At 38.0% G+C, this 25,029-nt stretch overlaps 1 protein-coding gene across 1 annotated transcript in view; it reads right to left on the bottom strand.

Annotated features, from left to right (window-relative positions):
- Positions 1 to 25,029, bottom strand: part of KCNH8 (potassium voltage-gated channel subfamily H member 8) — a 386,460-nt gene that overhangs the window by 198,791 nt on the left and 162,640 nt on the right. Inside the window, exon 3 of the mRNA XM_046003267.1 lies at positions 21,733 to 21,864. Within this exon, the coding sequence (XP_045859223.1) occupies positions 21,733 to 21,864 (132 nt within the window). The remainder of the gene's footprint in view (positions 1 to 21,732; positions 21,865 to 25,029) is intronic.

Below are 25,029 nucleotides of genomic sequence, written 5' to 3'. Positions count from 1 at the left end.
CTTCTGTCTTGTTGGTGTACAGAAATGCAACTGATTTCTGTGCATTGATTTTATATCCTGACACTTTACTGAATTCCTGTACAAGTTCTAGCAGTTTTGGAGTGGAGTCTTTTGGGCATGGTACTGGCACAAAAACAGACATATAGATCAATGGAACAGAATAGAGAGCCCAGAAATAGACCCTCAACTCTATGGTCAACTAATCTTTGACAAAGCAGGAAAGAATGTCCAGTGGAAAAAAGACAGCCTCTTCAACAAATGGTGTTGGGAAAATTGGACAGCCACATGCAGAAAAATGAAATTGGACCACTTCCTTACACCACACATGAAAATAGACTCAAAATGGATGAGGGACCTCAATGTGAGAAAGGAATCCATCAAAATCCTTGAGGAGAACACAGGCAGCAACCTCTTCGACCTCAGCCGCAGCAACATCTTCCTAGGAACATCGGCAAAGGCAAGGGAAGCAAGGGCAAAAATGAACTATGGGGATTTCATCAAGATCAAAAGCTTTTGCACAGCAAGGGAAACAGTTAACAAAACCAAAAGACAACTGACAGAATGGGAGAAGATATTTGCAAACAACATATTAGATAAAGGGCTAGTATCCAAAATCTATAAGGAACTTAGCAAACTCAACACCCAAAGAACAAACAATCCAATCAAGAAATGGGCAGAGGACATGAACAGACATTTCTACAAAGAAGACATCCAGATGGCCAACAGACACATGAAAAAGTGCTCCACGTCACTCGGCATCAGGGAAATACAAATCAAAACCACAATGAGATATCACCTCACACCAGTCAGAATGGCTAAAATTAACAAGTCAGGAAATGACAGATGCTGGCGAGGATGTGGAGAAAGAGGAACCCTCCTACACTGTTGGTGGGAATGCAAGCTGGTGCAACCACTCTGGAAAACAGCATGGAGGTTCCTCAAAATGTTGAAAATAGAACTACCCTATGACCCAGCAATTGCACTACTGGGTATTTACCCTAAAGATACAAACGCAGTGATCCGAAGGGGCACGTGTACCCGAATGTTTATAGCAGCAATGTCTACAATAGCCAAACTATGGAAAGAACCTAGATGTCCATCAACAGATGAATGGATAAAGAAGAGGTGGTATATATACACGATGGAATACTATGCAGCCATCAAAAGAAATGAAATCTTGCCATTTGCAACGACGTGGATGGAACTAGAGGGTATCATGCTTAGTGAAATAAGTCAATCGGAGAAAGACAACTATCATATGATCTCCCTGATATGAGGACATGGAGAAGCAACATGGGGGGTTAGGGGGATAGGAGAAGAATAAATGAAACAAGATGGGATTGGGAGGGAGACAAACCATAAATGACTCTTAATCTCACAAAACAAACTGGGGGTTGCTGGGGGGAGGTGGGGTTGGGAGAGGGGGAGGGGGTTATGGACATTGGGGAGGGTATGTGCTATCGTGAGTGCTGTGAAGTATGTAAATCTGGTGATTCACAGACCTGTACCCCTGGGGATAAAAATACATTATATGTTTATAAAAAAAAAAAATTGGAAGGGGAAGTGAACCATAAGAGATTATGGACTCTGAAAAACAACCTGAGGGTTTTGAAGGGGCAGGGGTGGGAGGTTGGGGGAACCAGGTGGTGGGTAATAGGGAGGGCACGTATTGCATGGAGCACTGGGTGTTGTGCAAAAACAATGAATACTGTTATGCTGAAAAAAATAAATTTATATTAAAAAAATGTAAAAAAGTTATATACTCTCCACTCTTAAATACCCTTAAAACTATATTTGTAAATATTAATGTGTACCCACAAGTCCAGACTTCCTATGGCAAGCAAGTATGCCTTTTGTTTTCTAATCTATAGAAATCAAACACAGCCGCATGACAAAAATGCCCCAATGTGGGAACATACATTTCCCCCTGAGTTACCAGTAAACAAATCAATTGCTGGAGGAGTGCTATAGAAGTTAACTCCGTGTTTCCATTCTGTGTTCATCACCTTTCCTACCATGTAGTGAGTCTTCCTGTAACTGATGAATATGTCTCAAATTACCCTCATTTAACTATTATTTTCCTGACTTTGTCATATTTATATCATATTTGCACATATTTTTAAACACTTACTTCCAAACAACTCACTTATTTGTATTTAGACCATTTTAATAATATCTGCACACTGATTACATTTTCTAATCTATATGTTAGTATGGTATAATATTTTCCTTTAAGAAGTGTTTGGGTGGGGGGCCTGGGTGGCTCAGTGGGTTAAGCCGCTGCCTTCCGCTCAGGTCATGATGTCGGGGTCCCGGGATCGAGTTCCGCATCGGGCTCGAGTTCCGCATCGGGCTCTCTGCTCAGCAGGGAGCCTGCTTCCCTCTCTCTCTCTCTCTCTCTCTGCCTGCCTCTCTATCTACTTGTGATCTCTCTCTGTCAAATAAATAAATAAAATCTTTAAAAAAAAAAAAAGAAGTGTTTGGGTGTCCTTTGAAATCACTGTGCATTACCAGCGATATTCATGATTTCTATTACTCTTTGGGAAACATTAGATTAAAATAATAAACACTGACGTGCATATTCACATTAAGGTTTATTTTTAAATGTGAAGTTAATGATATCTAACATAGAAGTGAAAATTATATTCCCTTATTAAATGAACAGACAAGAAGGGAAATTTTGAGGGATACATTAGCCACTAAAATCAAGTCATGTCTACTTAGCTGGAATGGTGAATGCCTTTCCTGCTTCTTTACTAGAATAATGTCATATTTTACCCACAAATTTCAGCCACTGTTAGCATGTCAAAATTATCTAAGGTAATAAACTGAACGAATCTCCCCTATTTTTTTTTTAATTTAGCATCATTATAGCTATCTTTCAATGAGTCTTTTGCTGTTGTTTTTATGTAAAGTCCAGTTAGTTACCATACATGTAATATTAGTTTCAGGTGCACAAAATAGTGATTCAACAATTCTACACAAACCTGGTGCTCATCACAAGTATCTGCCTTAATCCCCATCATCTACTTTACCCACCCTCCACCCACCTACCCTCTGGTAACCATCAGTTTGTTCTCTATAGTTAAGAGTCTGTATTTCAATTTTCCTCTCTCATTTTTTCCCCTTGTTTTATTTCTTAAATTCTACATATGAACGAAATCACATATTTGTCTTTCTTTAACTGATTTATTCCAGTTAGCACAATACACTCTAGCTCCATTCACATCCTCGCAAATGGCAAGATTTCATTCTTTTTTTTTTTTTTTAAATGGCTTAATTAGAATCCAATAAGTAAAACAGCCAGTTGTGTCCTGTGCTCATTTTTGCCAATAGGTAGGTTTGAAAGTCTATCTCTTTGTTTTTAATTGGAACTTTCCTGATTAGTAATCGGGTTGAGTCTTTTGATATGTTTATGACCAATTCATGTTTCATCTCCTTTGACTTATGTCTATTGACATTTTTTATATTGAGTTGTATTTTTATTTGTAGGAATTCCTTACATAAGCTTTTTAAAAAAGATTTTGTTTATTTATTTGAGACAGAGAGAGAGCGAGCCACAGGATTGGGGGGAGGGGCAGAGGGAAAGGGACAATTATATACTCCACTGAGTGGGGAGCCTGACCTGGGGGCCTTATCCCAGGACCCCGAGATCATGACCTGAACCAAAGTCAGATGCTTAAATGACTGAGGGACCCAGGCACCCTTCCTTACATATTCTTGATACTAATTATTAACCTCTTTTTAGGGGATTGCAGGTATCATCTCCAGACTTTTACAAGATGGACCTATAATTGGTCTACAGACCTATGGCAGATCTTACATTGTATATCAATCATACATCTCTGCTTCCCAAAGATACCTGAGTAATGAGCCTTTGTTACTGTCTGGCAATACGAAGTGCAGGAAAGTCCTTTGACTAAAGCTGTGTTAGCCCAGGGGAGCCAAGAGTGGTAAAAGAGGACTGCGTTCAGTCTTAGGGTCCCCCTAAGTGAGGGGACTTCTGCACACATTCAGATTACACGGGGAAGTGCTCTTCTCTCACGCGTGGAGGACTGGCTTGAGAGACAAAACTGAGCTTCTCGAATATCTGATGGATTGATCACTGATAGCCTTTTTATCTGCAACTGTGCCCACTGAGGAGACCGCTTCAGCATTCATGGAAGTTTTCATCATATTCTGTCATTAGAAAATTATTCAAGTCCTCTGCTAAGTATCTTGAGTGATCTAACTTCTACTATCTTTTAGATAAATGACCCTTGTATCACGTACCCAGGTGGTTTCCAGGTCTAGCGATTCCACCACAAGTTTTCCCGCTGGCATTTGTCAACTTAGTGATCATTCACCTTTTTGTTCTTACTGCATTGTCTTTTTAATAAATAAGAGTTCCAAGTTTAATGTGGCCAAATATGTTATATTTTTAGTATCAAGTTTAAGAAAACCTTCACTACACCAGAGTTCAGTAGAGATGATTTACCTCTATTTCTTTCTTTAAAAAAATTTGCTTAAATCTCTTTGAATTGATTTCTGTCTATCATGTGAGGTAGGAACCCAAATATTTTATTTATAAATGGATGCTTAATATTTCCAGGTTCATTTTATTAAATAGCCCACCTTTTTGACATTAGCATACAATGTAAGTTCTGTCATGTATCACGTTTTCACATATGTACATGTATGGTTCTGGACGCCGTATTCTGTTCTATTGGATCATTTTTAAATTGATATGTTTGTCTACAACACTGTATTATACAATAAGTTCACTATAAATACTGATACGCACTTCCCTATTTGGGTCATCATCGTCAGAACTGTCAGCTATTTTTGCAGTTCTGTTATTTCATACAAATTGTAAAGTCACTTTGCTGGATTCCATAAAAAATACAAACAAGAAAAATGAAAAGAAAAAAAATCTTGTTGAGATTCAGGATTTTCACTGGAATTTCACTGGATCTACCCATCCATTATGGGTTTTTGTGATATTAAAATTTGATTGATGCATAAATATTTTATTGAATGTTTTTAGATATTTATTTAGATTTTCTTTAATATCTTTCAATAAGGACAAAATTTTCTTCCTAGGTTCAGGCATATTTTTTGCTAAGAATCTTTTTTGTTTAATATAACATATAGAATTTTTAAAACTACATTTATTTAGTTTATTGCTCATTAACGGAAATGTAATTGACTGAATATTTTTGAATATTTTCTTGGAATTGTCAATTTTGTTAAATTTATTAATAAATATCAGTAATTTCTCTGTAGATTGTCTTGGGCTTTTTGTGTAAGCAATTATATCATTTGAAAATATGACAATTTTGTTACTTTTATAACAACTTTTACTTTTATTTTTCCCTTCTTATGCCACTAGTCAGAGTTGCTTGCATATTACTAAACAGAAATGGTTGCAAAGATGTGTTTATTTATCTTGATCCTCATTTTTAGAGGAAATATTTTTGGGGTTTCAATTAATTATTATATTGGCTACTTTTTTAATGTTTTGGTAGACATAACTTTGCTCAAAAAGCAGACGATTCCCTTATTTGTACTTTTGCCATGAACTCTACAAAAATATTTTTAATGTGTACTGTGTAACTCCTGATCGTATTGTCTCCTTTAATCAGTTAATATGGTAGCTTTATTAATAGACTTTCTAATGTTGAAACTTCCTTTGCTGTGATAAATTCAATTTGTTCAGAATGTATTGTTGCTTTTTTTTCCATTGTTGGATTCAGTTTGTTTTTATTTAGAATCCTTGCATCTACATTTATGGTAAGATTAGCTTGTCATTATTGTCTTTCCCAAGCTTTGCAATCTGTCCTTAGCTGGTTTTAGTGCTGAGATGATATAAGTTTTCTATCCCCTGAAAGAATTTGTTGAAGATTAAGTTTATGTGTTTATTAAGTGTTTGGGAATACTCATCCATAAAATCATTTGAGTTTAATATTTATGAGGAAAATATTTAAGCAAGTGATTTGATATATTTAATTCAAGATAATTAAAATTTCTTCTCTCTTCTTGAGTCAATTTTTTAAAATATTTCTACAAATTTCCATTTCATCTAATTTTGAAAAATTATTGGCATAAAGTTTTTTTTTTAATTATATTATCTCCTTAATCTCTGCTGTATCTGCTGTCATTTCCTCTTGTTCATTTCTAACACTAAAGTTTCTAATAGGAAAGTTTTGTTGTTAGTGAATGATCTGTGTTTTTGGCTGAAGTTTCTGTTATCTCCATTTTTTCAAGAGTTCAAGTGGATAAAACATTCTAGGTTGGCACTGATTCTTATCAACAGTTTGAAGATAGTGTTGAATTCTCTTCCTGCTTTTATTGTGTTGAAAGGAGAGTTGCCAATTCAAATTGGCTTCCATTTGCAAGATAAAGTCATTTCCCTAAGCCTGCTTTTAAGATCTTCTCTTTGCATCTAGTATTTAGTTTCACAATGACATTTCTTGGTTTGATTTCTTTACATTTATTCTGTTCAGATTTGTTGGGCTTCCTAAATCTGAATATTGAATTGCATTAATTTATCCACTATTCTCTTCTTGCTTTTCTAAAAGTCCACATATTTTAGGTCTTTTTATTCTAACCACTATTTTTCTTGACTTTTTTTTTTCCATGTGTAATATGTTGTAATACATTGGAGTTTTTCCTTTTCTGATGTGCTGATTTCCTTCTTATTCTGTGACTAACTGGCTGTCCATCCTATTCATTGAGTTTATTTTTAATAATTATCTTTATCATTTATAAAAGTTCTATTTGTTTCTTCAAATACATGTATTAATTTTATAGTCTTTGTGCCTCCATCGTATTTTATAGTCCTCTTGGGTTTTCTGTAAATAAATTGAGCATACTTAAATTCCTTTCTGATAATTTCAGTATCTACAGGCTTGAAGACTCAATTTTGTGATTTCTCATTTTACTGATGACTCATGTTCATGATGAGTTTTCACTGTAGGCTCAGGTTCCTTGAAACTTTGTCTCTGAGGATTCTTTTAGAACTGCAATTAGAAATACCCAATTGGAGAAGATTTGTGTGCGTGGTAATCCCATGGACCACTATTACTTTGAATAAAAGTTTCAGCTAGGTTTACTCAATATCCAGCAGATAATACAAATTCAGTCCCAAATCTAAGTAAGTGTGATACTATGTATGTTCAGGAATTTATTTATAAAAAATGTTCTCTTTTTTCATGCTTTACCCAGACCCAAGGTTTCAATAAACAAGTCTTCTTCTTTGGGGTTCCTCACCCCCCTACCACAGATGACATTCTCAATGCCATCTTTTGGTTGTTCTAGATTTATGCTGCTGTCTGCAGTCTGATCTCTCACTCCGCTTAGGACCTAGGCTTTGTCTCTTTTCTCTCACCAACTCCAACATACCACCTTTGTTTATTTTTTCCTTTTTCTCCTCAAATCTAATTCTTTCCCTTATTGTACCACCAGCACAGCCATATTGTAAATTTCTTTCTTTAATGCAGCAATTTTAGGTATTCTGTATTAGGATTTTTCTCCAGTTCATCAATTCTTCCTAAATTTATAATTTATTGTTTTTTTTTGGTTTTTTTTTTGTTTTGTTTTTTTCCATTTTATTTATTTTTTCAGCGTAACAGTATTCATTCTTTTTGCACAACACCCAGTGCTCCATGCAAAACGTGCCCTCCCCATTACCCACCACCTGTTCCCCCAACCTCCCACCCCTGACCCTTCAAAACCCTCAGGTTGTTTTTCAGAGTCCATAGTCTCTTATGGTTCGCCTCCCCTCCCCAATAATTTATTGTTTTTATAATCATAGGAATTCAACTATTTACCACAATGGATGGACTGTTTTCATCTCAAAAATATGTGAAAGATACACTGTTTTGTATCAATGGTTTAGCCCCACAAGAGAAAGTTGAGGTTTCTAATTTTCTACTTGTTATAAAAATGATAACTCCTTCCTCAACAGCAGGTGTGGAAAATCTCTGGCTTGCTTGTGACTACCACCTTCTGTTCTCCTATTCATTCTGGCCTTGGCAGAGTTCAATAATTGATTCTAGCATCTTTCCCCTGTGAGACAAGATGCCACCTCAACAGGCTTTCAACATAAAATTCTGGGTAGTTATTACCAACCACAAGACATTAGGTCAAACAGTAGCTCTCACTTGCCACCCCTGTCTAGGTAATCTGATGATTTTTCTTCTCATCACTATCATTTGTTATCCTCACAAATTAAGAGCTTCTCTTTTGATTCTAACCATGTATGATTGCACAAGGGAGACAGTCACTATGAAAAGACACCAGCAAATGCATGCCCTTCTTAATGTAAGTAACGGATACAACTACCCACAAACCTAGAAATGACAGCACAAAGTAAAATGACCAGCGAGCAGTACTTCTGTGTATATTGATAAGAATTCTTGAATTTCAGGTTCTCGTGTTGCCCCATGGCTGCCAATGACCTCATCTAATTGAGGAGATGTTGTCAAGCCTTTGAGAAACTCCCTTCATTCACCATGTTCCTGGTTTTTTGTGAGGGTTTTTTTTTTTTTTGGTTGTTTAGTTTTTGTTTTTCTTTTTTGTTTTGGTTATGTGAGAATTTTTAGATACCCTATAGTCCTTTCCTACTCACTGGTAGCCAGCATTTCCCCAGGAACTTTGCAGAAGATCATTGCAAATCAGTTTTCCAGGGCACCATATCCTCAGGGGTAAGGTTTGGGCTTATCTAAAGTTCTATTCCTTCACAGAAGGTAATGACAGAACATTATTAGGAGTAATTTTCATTTTAACCTTAATTTAACCAACCTCCCTTTTCAATACAAAGCTAGACTATTTATTCAAAAAAGTCATGATCTCATGGTATGGTTTGTTTTTCTGTCCTTATGATGTAATGTATATAAATAAGTTATTAAATAATTTGTTAACCTTGTAATTTCATTAATCTATCATTCGGGTTTTGCTGAAATTCTATTGCAAGGTGAAATACAGCTGGAGTCCCATTTGGGCTCCATCACTTCATGACTCATCTCAGCTCACACTATGGCACCCTCAACATGTGAGAGAGTAGGTTCTTGAGAAGTCAACCAAAATCATGACATTTAGCCATTCTAATGGTTACTTCTTAATACCGTGCTCCAATGTGACTCAGCTTTGCTGTATCCCCCACCCCCCTTTCTCTGGTGGGTATCACAGCTTCCTTTGGATGTTCCTGAGTACCTTTCTTAGTGATCACATTCTTCTAGACCACTTTCTTGAGAGATCAACCCCCACAGATATGTCTCTCGTACTGTGCTATAATGTGCGTGCTTTCATGTTCCACCTAGTAGGCCTATATACCCATCTTTTCACTCAGGTCATATTAATAGATAATATATTTTGTGTCATATATATCTGGAATATCCCATTTCTCCTCTTTATAAATGATCACTGATTTTCTTCATTAACCATTAGAAGCTGCTATTTTCCTTTTCAATACTTTTGTTATCTCTGCCTGTTTTGCTACCTTTTTTTACCTTGTTACCTATGACCTCCCATATGCTTAAAAATCCCCATTAGCCTACTAAATCTTAGATTATTGCTGGACTTTCCCTAGCTCAAAAACTCCCTTTCAATGAATAAATTTTAAGAAGTCATTCTAAACTGATTCCAAATAGCCACAAGTTCATCTCTCAAGGCCATTTAGTTTAGTTTTTCATGTGCCCACCTTAACCTCCATTCTGGTTAAATTCACTCAAAAGTGAATCAGACATGGCCTCTGCCTTCACATAGCTCAGAGTCTAGAAGGGGAAAAGGAACACAATAAAGAAACAAAAGCACAGACCAATGGGCTCATAAGCACCATTTGTAACTTCCAAAGTTTCTCCTCAATATAATCAGTCATTTTAGCACCTTTCTGGCTAGTAAATACTCATCTCACCTCCCATCTTGCATCAACATTAATATGAATGTTTGCTATGAAATGCTAATACTTAGGCAAAAAATTTGATTCTCCACATTGAGTCTGTACATATTTTTCTCAAGAACTGAAAGATGTATTTTTAAAGTAGATTAAATAAAATTGAGTTACCATATAATTTCAAGAAATTGAAGCAATTAGATGAACATTTCAGTAGACATTTATCTAGTGAAATGTCTATGTTCTCCCTGAACCAAATCATTCCCCACAAAATGTGTCAAATCAATAGACTCAAAGCCTCATGGAATTTGGGGGAAGCCCATTGTGGAGACAAGCAGGATTGCTCAGTGGGGTTCCCAGACATTTTCCTTGTCTGCAAACAAGCTAGCTGGGATGGGCCGCTGATTTTTACTGATGTGAGAGGCAGAAGCTAAAATCAAATCCCCTGAAACTAGGGACCCAGGCTCTCCTCTTCAGGGTACCCTATGTTTCCCACCACTTCTCTTAAAGGCTGGCACCAAAGCTTTTGGCACCAAAGTTCAACAGTCTGCTTTTCTTACATTGGCAAAGCCATCACCACACTAACCCATATAAAACAAAAGGCAAAAGGGGAAACCACTCCCATACCACCAACTTCTGCAGCGCAAACCCACAATATCCTGCCTGTCCCAAGTATGCCTCTCCATAAGAGGCTGAGGCCAGAGACAAAGAAACTTGCAGATCTTTCTGTCCTATGACTTCCAGCTTGTCCAAAGTAATTGTACCATATCATTCATGACGGTAGTATGAAACTATAATCCCTGAATTGGGAACATTCCCTAATACCAATGACCAGGTGAATTCTGTTGGATATAGAGAATATCACTAAGAATGCATATATCCAGCCAGAGAGGGTTCGGTTATATGACTTTTTAAAATTCTCAGCCTGAATTCATTAATCTTCTTAAGACCCATTTATCTAGAGTCTCAATTAGTTGATCATTCAATTGCAAAAGGGTTTTAATGTTAAATTCATCCTCCAAAATGGTTAAAATCATGTCTCCATTCTTGAAGTAATAAAACTATAATACTCTTTAGAAGAATCAGACTAATAAGTTATTAATTTCATACTGATTTGTCCAAGAATGACAGTTAAAAGAAAAAATTCAGTCCACAGGTATGTTTTAATTGGTTGTAAAATATTTAAAATTTTTCTTTAAAATGGAATGTCTCTGTGAAGCGTGCCATGTGTATTAGGCCTCAGTCTCCACCCTAGTCTATCACAAGATGTCATTCATCTTATTATCCCATGGTCTCTACAGACAACTTAGTTTATAAACCCTGGCTTTCACGATTTGCCTTTAACGAAATGATGATAGTGAAAATGTACAGAAAACCCAAAGGACTTTTTTCTTTTAATATAGATAATATAGATGAGATAAACTTTCTTTAATCACTTTAAGCATCTGCCTGGGCTCTTCATTTCTTATTTCATCACAGTTTTGACAAAGAGTTGGTATAGATCTCCTGGAGGCAGAAGTCAGTGTCCCCAGAAAAAGTGGCAATTTTTACAACAGTTTTGCCATTAAACAACTGCTCTCTATTAGGATTTTTGCATATGTTTCTTCCATTATGCAAACAAACGAACAAACAAAAAAGCAGGCAAAATATTTCAGAAAGTGAAGGGAACATTATTACAATGTTCCACACTGAAAATGGAAATTCAAAGTATACAAAAATCATCTCAGATGTAATTAATATCTGATCAGTGGCTTAATGTTTTGGAGAATATGTACATATATTTTTTCAAAATGCCTGTTTTTTAAATGCCTTTAGTTATCTTAAAATATTGACTAAATTGTAATTCCCAGAAACTGAAAGATAAACAGAAAACTCAGAAGAACAGGAAATCGACCAATAGCATGCTATTTGAAGTGAAAGGGCCATTCAACACCAGGAGTAAGAACACATTCTGAGAGGGAACTGACTTGGGTAAACACAAGTTAAATTATCTTTGACTTAAATCAAGCACAACAGACTTAAATCAAGCCAAACAATCTGTTCATCAGAATGTACACCTGAGACGTGCAGCTTTGGTAGTTATGATCTGATGATCATAAAAAAGCAAGAAGCAAGAAGGCTATGTTGTTTTCTCTCTCTGAATAATAAAACTTGCTAAATTTGATATCATTTCTACATTCAATTTATCCATCCATCCATCCCTCAAATATTTCTGGAGAACTTACTGAGTATTAGACACTCACACTACACGTGTTGGAGATGTGACGTAGGAGAGAGGCAGAGTCTGTTCCCTGATGAAAACTAAATTTTTTTCTTAAGATTTTATTTATTTATTTATTTGAAAGAGAGAGAGGGAGGGAGGGAGGGAGGGAGGGAGGGAGGGAGAACCCAGAAACAGAGTGAGAGGGAGAAGTAGACTCCCACTGAGCAAGGAGCCCCATGTGGGACTTGATCCCAGGACCCTGGGATCATGACCTGAGCCAAAGGCAGATGCTTAACTGACTGAGCCACCCGGGTGCCCCGAAAACGAAATTTATTTAATAGAGTACAGAACTATTACAACAGAAACTAGCCTTTGAAAAAGGTTGTTTCGGATCACAGTCAATGCTAGGAAGACTACGAAGAAATTGATGTAACAGAGTGACTGGAGATGGGCTCCTTCAGACAGGGTGGTCACAGAAGGCCTTTCTAGGTAATGTGTCTGGCACAAGTCTTCTCAAATTCGGATGCACAGGGGACTCACCCGGGGATCTTATTAAAATGCAGATTCTGATTCAGAGGGTACTACAGGGCCTGAGATTCTGCATCTCTCAAAGGGTGATGTTGATGTATCAGGTCCTCGGACCACACATTGAATAATAAGGACTCTAAATAAGAAATGAGAATGGTAAAAAGGATTGGGGCAGGAACTATGGAAAGAACCTAGAAGTCCATGGACAGACGAATGGATAAAGAAGATGTGGTGTGTGTGTATATATATATATATATATATATATATATATATATATGGTATATATATAGATGTGTGTGTGTGTGTATATATATATATATATATACATACACATACATACATACAGTGGAATACTATGCAGTCATCAAAAACAAAATCTTGCCATTTGCAATGATATGGATGGAACTAGAGGGTATTATACTGAGCGAAACAAGTCAATTAGAGAAAGACAATTATCATATGATCTCTCTGATATGAGGAATTTGAGAGGCAGGGCAGGGGGTTGTGGGGGGAAGGGAAAGGAGGGAAAAATGAAACAAGATGGGACCGGGGAGGTAGACAAACCATAAGAACCTCTTAATTTCAGGAAACAAACTGAGGGCTTCTGGGGGGTAGAGGGGCAGTAGAGGGATAGGGTGGTTGGGTTATGGACATTGGGGAGGGTATGTGCTATGGTGAGTGCTATGAAACATGTAAGCCTAATGATTCACAGATCTGTATGCCTGGGGCAAATAATACATTATATGTTTAAAAAAAAAAGGATTGAGAAAAGGATTGGGGCAGGAGCTTTCCGTTTATTTATTTATTTATTTATTCATTCATTCATTCATTTAACAGAGAGACACAGTGAGAGAGAGAATACAAGCAGGGGGAGTGGGAGAAGGAGAAGCAGGCCTCCCTGCCAGCAGGGAGCCAAAGGGAGGGCTGGATCCCAGGACGCTGGGATCAAGACCTGAGCCACCCACGCTTTCTGTTTTGATAACAATTACAGGTAGGAGTTTCGGGGAGGAACTGCAACAAGCCCAACCTTTTGTCCACCTCATTCCCAAATTTCTATCATTTGTTTCATAGGATGCCCCAGGGCATCATAGAAAGATACCTGTTCTGAGACCAGGCAGTCAGTCCTGGGCTTCAATCCTGTCCCCATCTCCTCACAGCACTGAGGTTTTGGACAGTTCACTTGCTTTCACTTTTCTTTTTTCCTTTTTTTCTTTTGTTTTTTGTTTGTTGGTTGGTTTTACTCTTCTCCCTCCTCGTAGAATCCTTGAATAATCTGTCTGGCTCATAGAAAATCATCAGTAAATGATAGACACTCTAGATTGGCTGATCCAACCCCACTTCCAAGCCCTTTTTCTTTAGGCTATTTCTACTCCAAAGGTGTGAAAACTTTTAAAAATAGACTGGAGAACTTTGATTTCCTAGCCTTTCTTCCAGCTAGAGATGGCCCTGTGAAAGAGTTATAGTCAATGACATCTTGATGGAAATCCCCGGACACTCCTTCCTGCCCACAAAGGCAAAGCATCAGAAGAAGCCTTTGCTCTCTGTCTTTCAGTCTCCTTTCTGTCTCACCAGAAATGAGTTCTAAAGGTGCAACAGGCATCTCACAGCCACGAGGTGACAAGAATGAGAATGAGGTGCAGCCTGGCTCAGTCGGAAGGGCATGCAACTCTTGATCTCGGGGTCATGAGTTCAAGCCCCACGCTGGGTATAGAGGTCACTTAAATAAATAAAACTTAAAAATGAAAAGAATGAGAATGACAAGCAGCATGTGAAGACAGCAGAGCAGAGAGGCAAAAAAAGAGCCTGTGAGTGCCTACCAGAATTGCTGTCACCATTCCAAGCATGGGCGACTCAGCTCAGACCGTTCGCAATATGAGAAAAGAAAGCCCTTACTGATTAAGCTGATGTTGTTAGGGTTTCAGGTTCTTGCAGCTAACTGTAATTGATATCTAATTGTGCAGTGCAGCTAGTCACTATTATTATTTCTTCCGAAGCCTCTTAGGAAGAGGAAAAGGCAGAGGCAACGTAAAACTTCGGTCAATGTACTGAACACTGCCAACTTGCCGCCATCCGCCAAAAGTGAGGCTACCTAGAAAGCCATTGCATTTGAATACCGGTTTGTATCACCGCCGGGGAGAATTCGAGGAGCTTCACACATCAACCCCTAAATTCTCAAGACAAATCTGAAGTGCCCACATTTTAGAAATTATAACAGTCTCCAGGTCTGGGAGCACTAATGATGTTGTGCCTCCATAATGCATAGCTCAGTGTCAACCATCATTTCAAACCAGATCTGGGACATCCTACGAGAAATGAAATTCATTGCCTTGGGCCCTGTGCCGGGAGCAATAAGACACATATTATATACTCAACCAGTTTGAATCGAAAACTAGATTAGTATAATGAATGAACTGCTGTGAAATGGAGTTTGGAAGACGCAGGCGCATGCAACTGAGTACAGAGAAAAGGAACTTTTAAAAGAAGCTGAACGCTGTCACATACGTGAAGGTCCTTTAATGAAATAATTAGCAAACGTGTCCTCTGTGACTATTATGTGCAAGGCACTCAGGAAATTCAAAGACTACGAAGCAGGATGCCAAGTTTAAGGCCCTTCACAGTTTGAGAAAGACAAGCTGGGTGAATGAAGCCAGCAGCAAACACAGAGCTGTCCCAGGGAAGGACCCGCACTGTTAGCTCAGGTGGTTCAGGGAAACTGATGACAAAGAAAAGAGGTAGGGTTCTCCCAGTGACTAGGAGTGACAAAGATGATTCAAGTGAGGGAAGACTGGAGAACTGGGTGTGGAGAAAAAAGGAGGATGAATTGTATTAGTTGAGAGTGAACAAATCAGCTTGGCTTACCCAGAGACTTCAAGAAGGTTAATGTGAATGGGTGTTAGAAAATGGGTCATTTGAATGTAGAGCCGCTTTCATGAAATCACATCTGTTTAGAGTAAAGGAGGAGGTGCCGCCCCCTTGCTTCCTCCTCACACAGCCTTTCCTCTGTGCATGCACGGCCCTCCTGTCTCCCTGTGCTGGATCCCTCTTCTTGTGAGGACGCCAGCCGGATGGAATTAGAGCCCACCATCACAGCTTCATTTCACCTTCGTTACCTCTTTAAAGGCCCTGTCTCCAAATGCTGAGGTGGTGAGTTTAAGGCTTCAGCATCTGATTTGGGGAGCACACAATTCAGCCCATAATTGTCCCCGAGCCAGAAACTTGGAATCAGTCTTCCTTTGCCCTCATCTCTTTCAAGTCCTACTTATTCGAACGGGGAGTTCTAGCTCCACACCTCTAACTCCTTAGAAAGACATAATAAAATATAAACCAACTGGAATTTAAACGAAAACTTGAAAAAAAGAGAAAGGCATAATAAAAAATTTAGGACTTAAGGTCTGCCTACCTATGTAGAGAGAAACTTCAACTCCCTGACTTTCATAATCTGCTTCCAAAAGAAGGTTAACTATTTGCTAGTCCAGCTCCTGAAATTAATGCCCCTTCGCTCAGTCTATCAAACTCCATTTATCTTTCAAGACTTGCTTCAGTAGTATTTTCCCCATCAAGTTCTTGACTCTGCTCCAATTCTTGCTGGGTCCACTCTAACCTTTTCCCTTTTCTAGGAAGAATTTACCATTTCCGCCACTCTATTGTCACTGAATATACTAAATTACAAATACTGGGTCTGTGTCCTTCATAAGATCATAAGCTCTTGAGGAGAGAGAAAAAAAATCCCAATAAAAGAATGTACACTCTGGAGTTGGATTATATGAATGTAAGTTTTTGTTCTATTAAGTTTTTTTTTACACTGTCAATTTTATCAAGTTACTTAAATTCACTGGTAAATGGGAATAATACCTAATTCATACGGTTGTAATGAGAAATAAATGAAGTTTCTGTTAGCATAGAGTAGAGACTGAATAATGGCTAGCTATTAAAATAAAACAGAATATAACCATGACCACTATCTTTTACTGAGCATATTCCATATCCTGTCTTATGTGATTTGCATATATTACTTCTTATAAACCTTGATAAAATTGATTCATATACTGGGACTCACAAAAGGGGACCCAGTGGCCTGACATTGACCCCTATGCCAGCCTGCACTTAAGGGGAATTCCTGTCATGGAATCCAAACACACTCCAAGCACAATCCTCCCAATCAGTTTTAGTTCGCTTACCTTACCCTAAAACATAGGACCTTGCAAGCCTCGCAAGGAAATCCCCTACCTCCTGGAGGATCATGACGCGGTTTCCATGGTCCCCCTTCTTCCTAGAAAACTAATTCTTGCCCAGTATCCCTCAGGGACAGTGACCCACTGCTTGTGAGGCACTCCCAATCCATGGAGTGTCTTCCCTTTAATAAAGGGCATCAAGCCCGTTACTCAATTGTAACATTTTTGTCATTTGACAAACTGAAACAAATGCAGGTATGTATGATTACCCCATTTTATAGATGAGAAAACTCAGTCTCTAAGAGGATAAGCAGCTAGTCTAAGATCTACTACCGAGCACGTGGTGGAACCAGGATTTGAGCTAAAGTATGGATGATCCAAAACACAGTCTCCATTCTGACATCCCCAAACAATAGTTCAAATCTGGAGGCAGAGTGGGTGCTCGGTAAGTATTTGTTGAATTACTTTATCCACTAATAATCTACTTTTAAGTGGCATTAAAATAATTCTTAATGATAGTGAAAGAGGTGAACAAGGTTCCACCTTATGCACTCAGTAACGCTTAGACATAGATGTAGAAGTTAGTGGTTTACACACATTTTTAGAATGGAAGTAATATATGTACCCAAAACAAAGGAAGGTATTAGGTGGTAAAAATCACCAGATTTCTACTGCAGTGCCCCATAGCCTCCCTCCCTCCCTTACTTTCCCTCTCCTCTACCTCTCCCCACCTCCCACACCCCCCAGATCCTCTAGCTGAGAGCTACAGAGTGAACAAACAGTGCTTTGCATTTTATATTAATCTCCCATCAATGCTGTTCCTTGTATCCCACACCTTGCTAGCCTTTTCTGTAAAATGTTTTTCCTCATTTCAAGTAAAACCCCAAACAACATAGATATTAATGATTAAAGTGTTTTTTTTTAAATAGAAGTGCACACTTAATACCTTAAGGACCATCACCTGAGCCTTGATAAGAAATTAATTTAATTAACACAAATCTTACTTGCACAACCCAGTGAACTTCAGTGATATATCTGTATGAGATGCAATATTGGGTCGAGTCAGGCTACATTCTCACTTAGAGTTTTCTAGTGCTATGAGACAAATATTGTTCCAGTTACACAGTGACATTTCAATGACTTTCAAATACTTATCCTGAAGTTCTAAAAATACCATATGCTAAGATGTGGTTTTCCTGCAAGACATGCCATCAACGGGTGAATTTTAATGTATTTTACTCTATTAAGTGCAGATAAAAAAAAAGAAAAGAAATATATATATATATATACATATATATATATATATATATTTTTTTTTTAAGATCATTTATAATCATGTTGGTTTACCATAGTTTGCTTCTATAAAAATACTATATATTTTTGTGGGACATTTATAATAAGGTAGTAATGAAAGATGTTAAGTGTTCATTACATAGTAGAAATAATACATAATCTCATATAAAGTAATAATCACTTGAGGAAAAAGTTATAAAGCTATAAAAAATTTTAGGGGCTGCTATCAAGTATTTCAAAATTCCTAAACCATATTTTGCATTATATAATTAATGGTAAAAGTGTTTTGTTGATATTTTTTGCTTTAAACTTTTCAAGATATAGAACATGATTGTACATGTTCCCTAAATAAATTGGACTATTACTGAGCATAACTGAACATCATTTATTTAAATATAAATGTAAAACTCATTTTTAAGACAGAACTCTGAATCAGTAAAAATGTTATTGGTTCCAGAGTATTCAAATGCATGCCCTCCACCCCCGAACTGTGGGTATAGTCTTTCATGTGCAAGCAGTTCTGTTAGTGTATCACACTTGGCCTCTCTTTGCTTCTTTACTCACTTCATCCCTGGGAAAGAGGAGGAACTTAATTGGTTGAATTTGGAAGGACATGTTGGTATGTCCAGGGCAGCCCCTTTCTCGTTAAGGCTCAACTGCCTTTGGGGAACACCTGATCTGCTGGTCCTTGAGCTTGAAATGCTAACTTGGTGAGCTCTGTCTTGCCTCATTATAGATCTGTTTGTGACTGAGGGGTAGCGTTGCCTAAATTTGGAGCTCACAAAAAGGAAGCTCACTTGCTGTAGATATATGTCAGACCCTCTGTTATCAGTTTCATCAGAAAGAAAGGTGATATGCTGGTCTCCTATCTGCTTTATTCTTATTTCCTTATGAGTTGGACCAGCACTGGGGTGGAGAAAAGGAGTGTTTTTAGTTGAGCTCTTTCAAACCCCAAATGAGTAAGTGTATTTTGCTCCTTTTATCAATTTTCAGTCTTCCAAGACAGGGATTTCTCCCTTTCTGCAAACATAACAGACCCAAGACAAAGGTGATGAGTTAAATTTTAAAGAACCATTACACACAATTCTCATTTTCAAAGCAAGTCGATTAAATTGCTCCCTTTGAAGAAAAAAAAAAGTACTCACATGTTTCTTTTTAGTTTTATATTTCTATCCATCTACACATATATGGGAGTGTACCTAATATCCACATATACATTTAATACATTAATACAGAATACATTAATACAGAAATAATGATTTCATTCAAACAATCCTGACTGTGGCATAATAAAAATATATATATATATTTGATCTTTATCTCCTATTCCTGGCAAACAACCCTATAACTCTTAGAATCTCTGAGATGGCGAGTGTCTTTTATACACTAATGAATGACTGGTTGTTGAGGAGGGTCCCTAAATAGCTTCAGCGGTGAAAGACGTAGGCAAAATCAGACAGTTGGAACTTTCACCCCACCTAACCTTCTGGGAGAGGAGAGGGACCGGAGACTGAGTTAATCACCAATGGTCAATGATGTGGTCAATCATGTTTACATAGTGAAAGCTCCATAAAAATGTCTGAATGAGCACCTGGGTGGCTCAGTGGGTTAAAGCCTCTGCCTTCGGCTCAGGTCATGGTCCCAGGGTCCTGGGATCAAGCCCCACATCGGGCTCTCTGCTCAGCGGGAAGCCTGCTTCCCCTCCTCTCTGCCTGCCTCTCTGCCTACTTGTGATCTCTGTCTGTCATATAAATACATAAAATATTTTTTAAAAAATGCCTGAACAGCAGGCTTTGGAGAGCTTCTGAGTTGGTAAACATACTGAGGTCCTGGGAGCCTGGCACACACAGAGAGAGCATGGCAGCTCCATATCCCTCCCCCCCATGCCTTGCCCTACCTGTCCTTTCCATCATGCTGTTGCTGAGTGTATCCTTTGTAACGATGTAAGTAAAGTGTTTCCCTAGGTGCTGTGAGCTGTTCCAGCAAATTATCAAATTTGAAAAGGGGGATATGGAGGAGCCTGCAACTTTATAGCCAAGTCGGACAAAAAAGTTCGGGAACCCCGGGCACCCGGTATTTGTGACTGGCATCTGTGGTGAGGGCAGTCTTGTGGGAATGAGCTCATACATCTGTGGTGTCTAACACTAACTCTGAGCAGTGTCAGAGCTGAATGAGATGATAGGACCCCCAGCTGGTGTCCAGAAAGTTGTAGAACTGGTTCTTGGTATGGAGAAAATTCACACATGTGGTGTCACAAGTGCTGTGAGCAAATACAGTTCATACTTACCTTCTGAATTCCTATAATACCAAAACCAAACAAACAAAAACCGCTAAAGACAAAAACTGTGCACAGTGACTCCCACATTTCCTTTCCTCTCACTGGTCAGGTATTTATATAATTTTTTTTTTAAGATTTTATTTATTTATTTGACAGACAGAGATCACAAGTAGGCAGAGAGGCAGGCAGAGAGAGAGAGAGAGGAGGAAGCAGGCTCCCCACGGAGAAGAGAGCCCAACGCGGGGCTCGATCCCAGGACCCTGGGATCATGACCTGAGTGGAAGGCAGAGGCTTTAACCCGCTGAGTCACCCAGGCACCCCTCACTGGTCAGTTATTAACGTACTCTAATATCCAAGTAACTTTAACTGTAAGACTGTTCTTTCCTTATGTATGTAAAAATACACCTCACTATTTAGTCATGCAAACACATAGGAAAATAGTTGTGTATTTGCAAACTTTTTAAATGATGGAAGTGGGGGTAGGGGCACCACACCGGGATAGTTCTCCCTTCAGGTTGTCATTTCAAGAGACATTATGTATTTAAAATACTCCCATACATGTTTTAAAAGAGCTGGAGTAAAAGAGTTCATTCTTACAAAGACATGATCGTTGAAATGTCAAATAACCCATTCTCATAAAGAATTTCCTACATAGGACATCCCTGCAATGACGATTGTTTTTTCTCTGGTCACCAAAGTATCTAATTCTACTCCTGTTTACATAAATGAAGCAATATCAACATGTTTTCAGTGTCAGTTTTTGTCACTTTGCATGAATCACAAGGAATTTCTTCGTAAGTATAAATAGAAAGTAAAAGAAAAGCAACATAGAGTCTCAGAATGCTTTAAAGATCATTGGAAAGCCTCTCTGTGCCTTAAAACAAATGATCAGTAAGATATAGATACACATTTGATACAGATACACATTTGTTTGTGACAGTCCACTCTAGTAACCACTAAACTTGATTCATGAAATTCACTTCTAAGTTTTGAGCTACTGCACTTTAGATGAAACCGAGAGATACACTTTCAATCACATCATTTTAAGTTCACTTATTGCTATCGACTCATTTTCTTCCCTAATAAAACAAGGTGGTGTGACTCTTCATATTCTAGTAAACTGTTTTCCTTCCTCATCCTATTTGCATAGGAATATGAACTTCTGGTTCCTGTCAAATGAGTCTTTATTACCAAGACGAGAATGTAAATTCATGTAATGTCTCTGTCATTTTGGAATAGGCACCAAATACTGACTGCTAATGGTTATGAATATTTATCAGTTGCTGTTATTAAAAAGACAGTTTTTTTTTCCTCCCAGAGTTTTTGAGTACACAATTTCAAAATGTTACTCCATCTGTCAGTGTTTTCTGAAAACAGTACCAACCTTCTTTTTTATCTTCTGGAGTAATCTTCACTTTTGTATCTGTTATATCTTTGAATGAAGCCAGAAAAAGTACCACATCTCCTTTCTCATTCTTTATAGGAACAATATCCAATAGGCACCAAAATGGAGACCCTGAAATGGTAATAAAAACACAGATCAACCACTGCCTCATGGTTTTTCTATGAAAATCTCAATCATTAGTGGCACAGTTAATAAAGTCCTTACTGTTTCCTTCTATCCCACACCTCCCCTCCAAAATCTTAAAAATGTCAGTTTTCAGATTCCATAAATGTCTGGCCCATATGCATATCTCTCCATTCCCAAATGAAACACTTTCTTTGAAAATAAGGCTGTATTTTAAACAAAAACACTTGTCTGTGCTGAGATATTTCTGCTTATGTAATTTAAACTGTATTTCTTTTTTGAACTTGTTGATGTTGAAGCATTCCACTTCATGAAACATTGCCCCTACCCACCCCCAGCATGCACAAGTTGCTAAATAAAGACCTTTGTTTCATACAAATTTGTTGGAGGTTTATTTAGTCAATTTAAAAATCAATGATTGCCCACCAGAATGGCTAAAGTAAAAAAAGACGGAAAATACCAAGTTTGGGGGGAAATGCATAGTCATTGAACTCTCATACATTAGTGGCTGGTTGCAAATTAGTACATATATACCTTAAAAACTGTACAGCAGTATTAAGATAAATTCCCACAATAAACATTAGGCAGCACTGTGAATGAGCATTATACAATAATTGGCATCAGATGGATGAATGTCACTAACATAATATTGAGCAAAAGTAGCCAGTCACAAATGAGGAGAATGCATTTACATTAAGTACAAAATAGACAAAACTCACCTACAGTGTTAAAAGTCCAGTTGGCGGTTTGGGAGATTGTGATTCAAAGGGGACACAGGTTGGGGAGTTCTGGGATCCTGGTCAAGTTTTGCTTTATGACTTTTATGTTAATTACACAGGAGTGTTCACGTTTTCAAAATGCATCAAACTCTACACTTATGCATGTCTCTTTTTCCGTATATATGTTTTACTTCAAGAACACGTTTTTTAAAGATTTCATTTATTTGCTTGTCAGAGAGACAAAGAAAGCACAAGCAGGGGAAGTGGCGGGCAGAGGGAGAAGCAGGCTCCTCCCTGAGCAAGGATCCCGATGCGGGACTCCATCCCACGACCTCGGGATCATGACCTGAGCTGAAGGCAGATACCACCCAGGAGTCCCTCAATAACATATTTTCGAAAGGGAGAATCAAGTTCGATTCTATGTTTTGAGCAAAAGAACCCTGAGAATACCATTGGTAGCTTCAGATTCAAACATCATAAGGTTCATATTTTGAAATGTGTTTATATATCTTAAAATATGCATTTTAAGAATATATTAAAATCCTTATACTAGATTTCCTACTAAAAAGCATTCCTGGGCAAAAAAAGAAAAGAAAAGAAAATGACAAAAAGTTATTGCTTAAAAACAAAACTATTAATCTTTTAATTTTTTTTTTTTTTATTTGACAGACAGAGATCACAAGTAGGCAGAGAGGCAGGCAGAGAGAGAGGGAAGCAGACTCCCTGCTGAGCAGAGAACCTGATACAGGGCTTGATCCCAGGACCCTGAGATCATGACCTGAGCCGAAGGTAGAGGCTTTAACCCACTGAGCCACCCAGGCGCCCCTCAAAACTATTAATCTATTTACATATGTTTTTCCTTCGTTTTTCTTTTGATGGAGGGAAAAACCCTTAGTAGTGTGAATTCCCACCTTATTTGGGTGATGATTTCAAATTTGGATACAAGACAAAAGTAATAGCCAGAAATACCCTTGATGGGCACCTGGGTGGCTCAGTCATTAAGCGGCTGCTTTTGGTTCAGGTAGTGATCCCAGCGTCCTGGGATCCAGACCCACATCAGGCTCCCTGCTAGGCTGGAAGCCTGCTTCTCCCTCTCCTGCCCCCCCTGCTTGTATTCTTGTTCTCGCTGTCTCTCTCTCTCTCTGTCAAATAAATAAATAAAATCTTTTAAAAAGAGGAAATACCCTTGATTTCTTGATATTTTAAGTTGTTTCATATATACTGTTTTAGATCTCACAATTTCCAAAACAGCAGGTGGACCCATCCAACCTTGGAATCTATCAGAGTTTTTTTCTTACTTAAGCACATGGTGAAGGAGTTGATATAGGGATCATCTGACATAAAAATTACATTTTATTTTAATTGCTGTTGTACTTTTTGAAAAGTGTGCTTGAATACACATATAATAAACATATGTAGTATGCACGGAGTATGTACCCGATCTGTGCATCCTCCTAACAGCTTCAGCACCATGAATTCTTCCATGTTCTCTTGGCTGAAATCTATGGTTTCCTTTCATTCATATTCTTAAATATCCATGCCACAGCAATGCCATTTCAATTTCCCATCACCAGGCTCTGGGAGACCTGGGATCTAACCACAGCTCCCACAATAACTAGCCCAGGACCATGGAGGAGTCAATTAACTTCTCTTCTCCAATTAACTTGGTTCCCTCAATTGTAATACTCTCATGGCCATCAGTCCACTGGTAGAAAGAGCAACTCAAAAACCATGAGGCAATAAATCAACTCTATTGTCTATGACTAATGGGGAAACCTCATAAATGAGCCATATCCCTGACCAAACACTACTATCCCCATCATCCCAGAATGGCTCTTAATTCTAATTTTTTCTATAGCCACTGTTTCGAGGTGGGAGCTGTTTTCACTAATGCTGTGCTACAGTAGGAACAAAAAGACCCATCAGGGCAAGCTATCAATCAGACCCTAGACATAGTAACAGTGGGGATGTGGAAAACAGTATGAACCTGATATTTTGGATCACATTTTAAAGCATCTCTCTGTCAATTATCTTGCAAAAACATCACCCAAATCAGAACAGAGGCTATTAATTTTCCTGAAAATCCATTTTATCTGAGCACTCAGTCAAGCATCATTATTGTCTCCACAGAGCCTTTGAACAGGGGCACCAAAGTATTTTAGAGAGAGGGAAAAGCGTGTCAAGTGAGAGAGCCAAGAGAGTGCTGCCAGACAGTATCTCAAATCACGCAGCATTCCTTTCACATCGTGTTCCGGGGAAGTCGAAAGATCACTTTGAGATTTGTCCTTTAAGTTACAATGAGGTGTAACCTTGGACATTTTGTAAATTCAGTAAACGTTCATTAACATGGATCCCTACAAATTCAAATTTTGTAATGATTTGGCATGCATTAGGCTGATGTCTGCCTTTCTATAGCATATATGACAAAAAACTG

The sequence above is a fragment of the Meles meles genome, chromosome 4 (genome assembly GCF_922984935.1).
Source record: "Meles meles chromosome 4, mMelMel3.1 paternal haplotype, whole genome shotgun sequence".
Classification (NCBI taxonomy): domain Eukaryota; kingdom Metazoa; phylum Chordata; class Mammalia; order Carnivora; family Mustelidae; genus Meles; species Meles meles.
The sequence above is the reverse complement of the archived record's forward strand: the minus strand, read 5'-3'. Positions and strand labels throughout refer to the sequence as shown.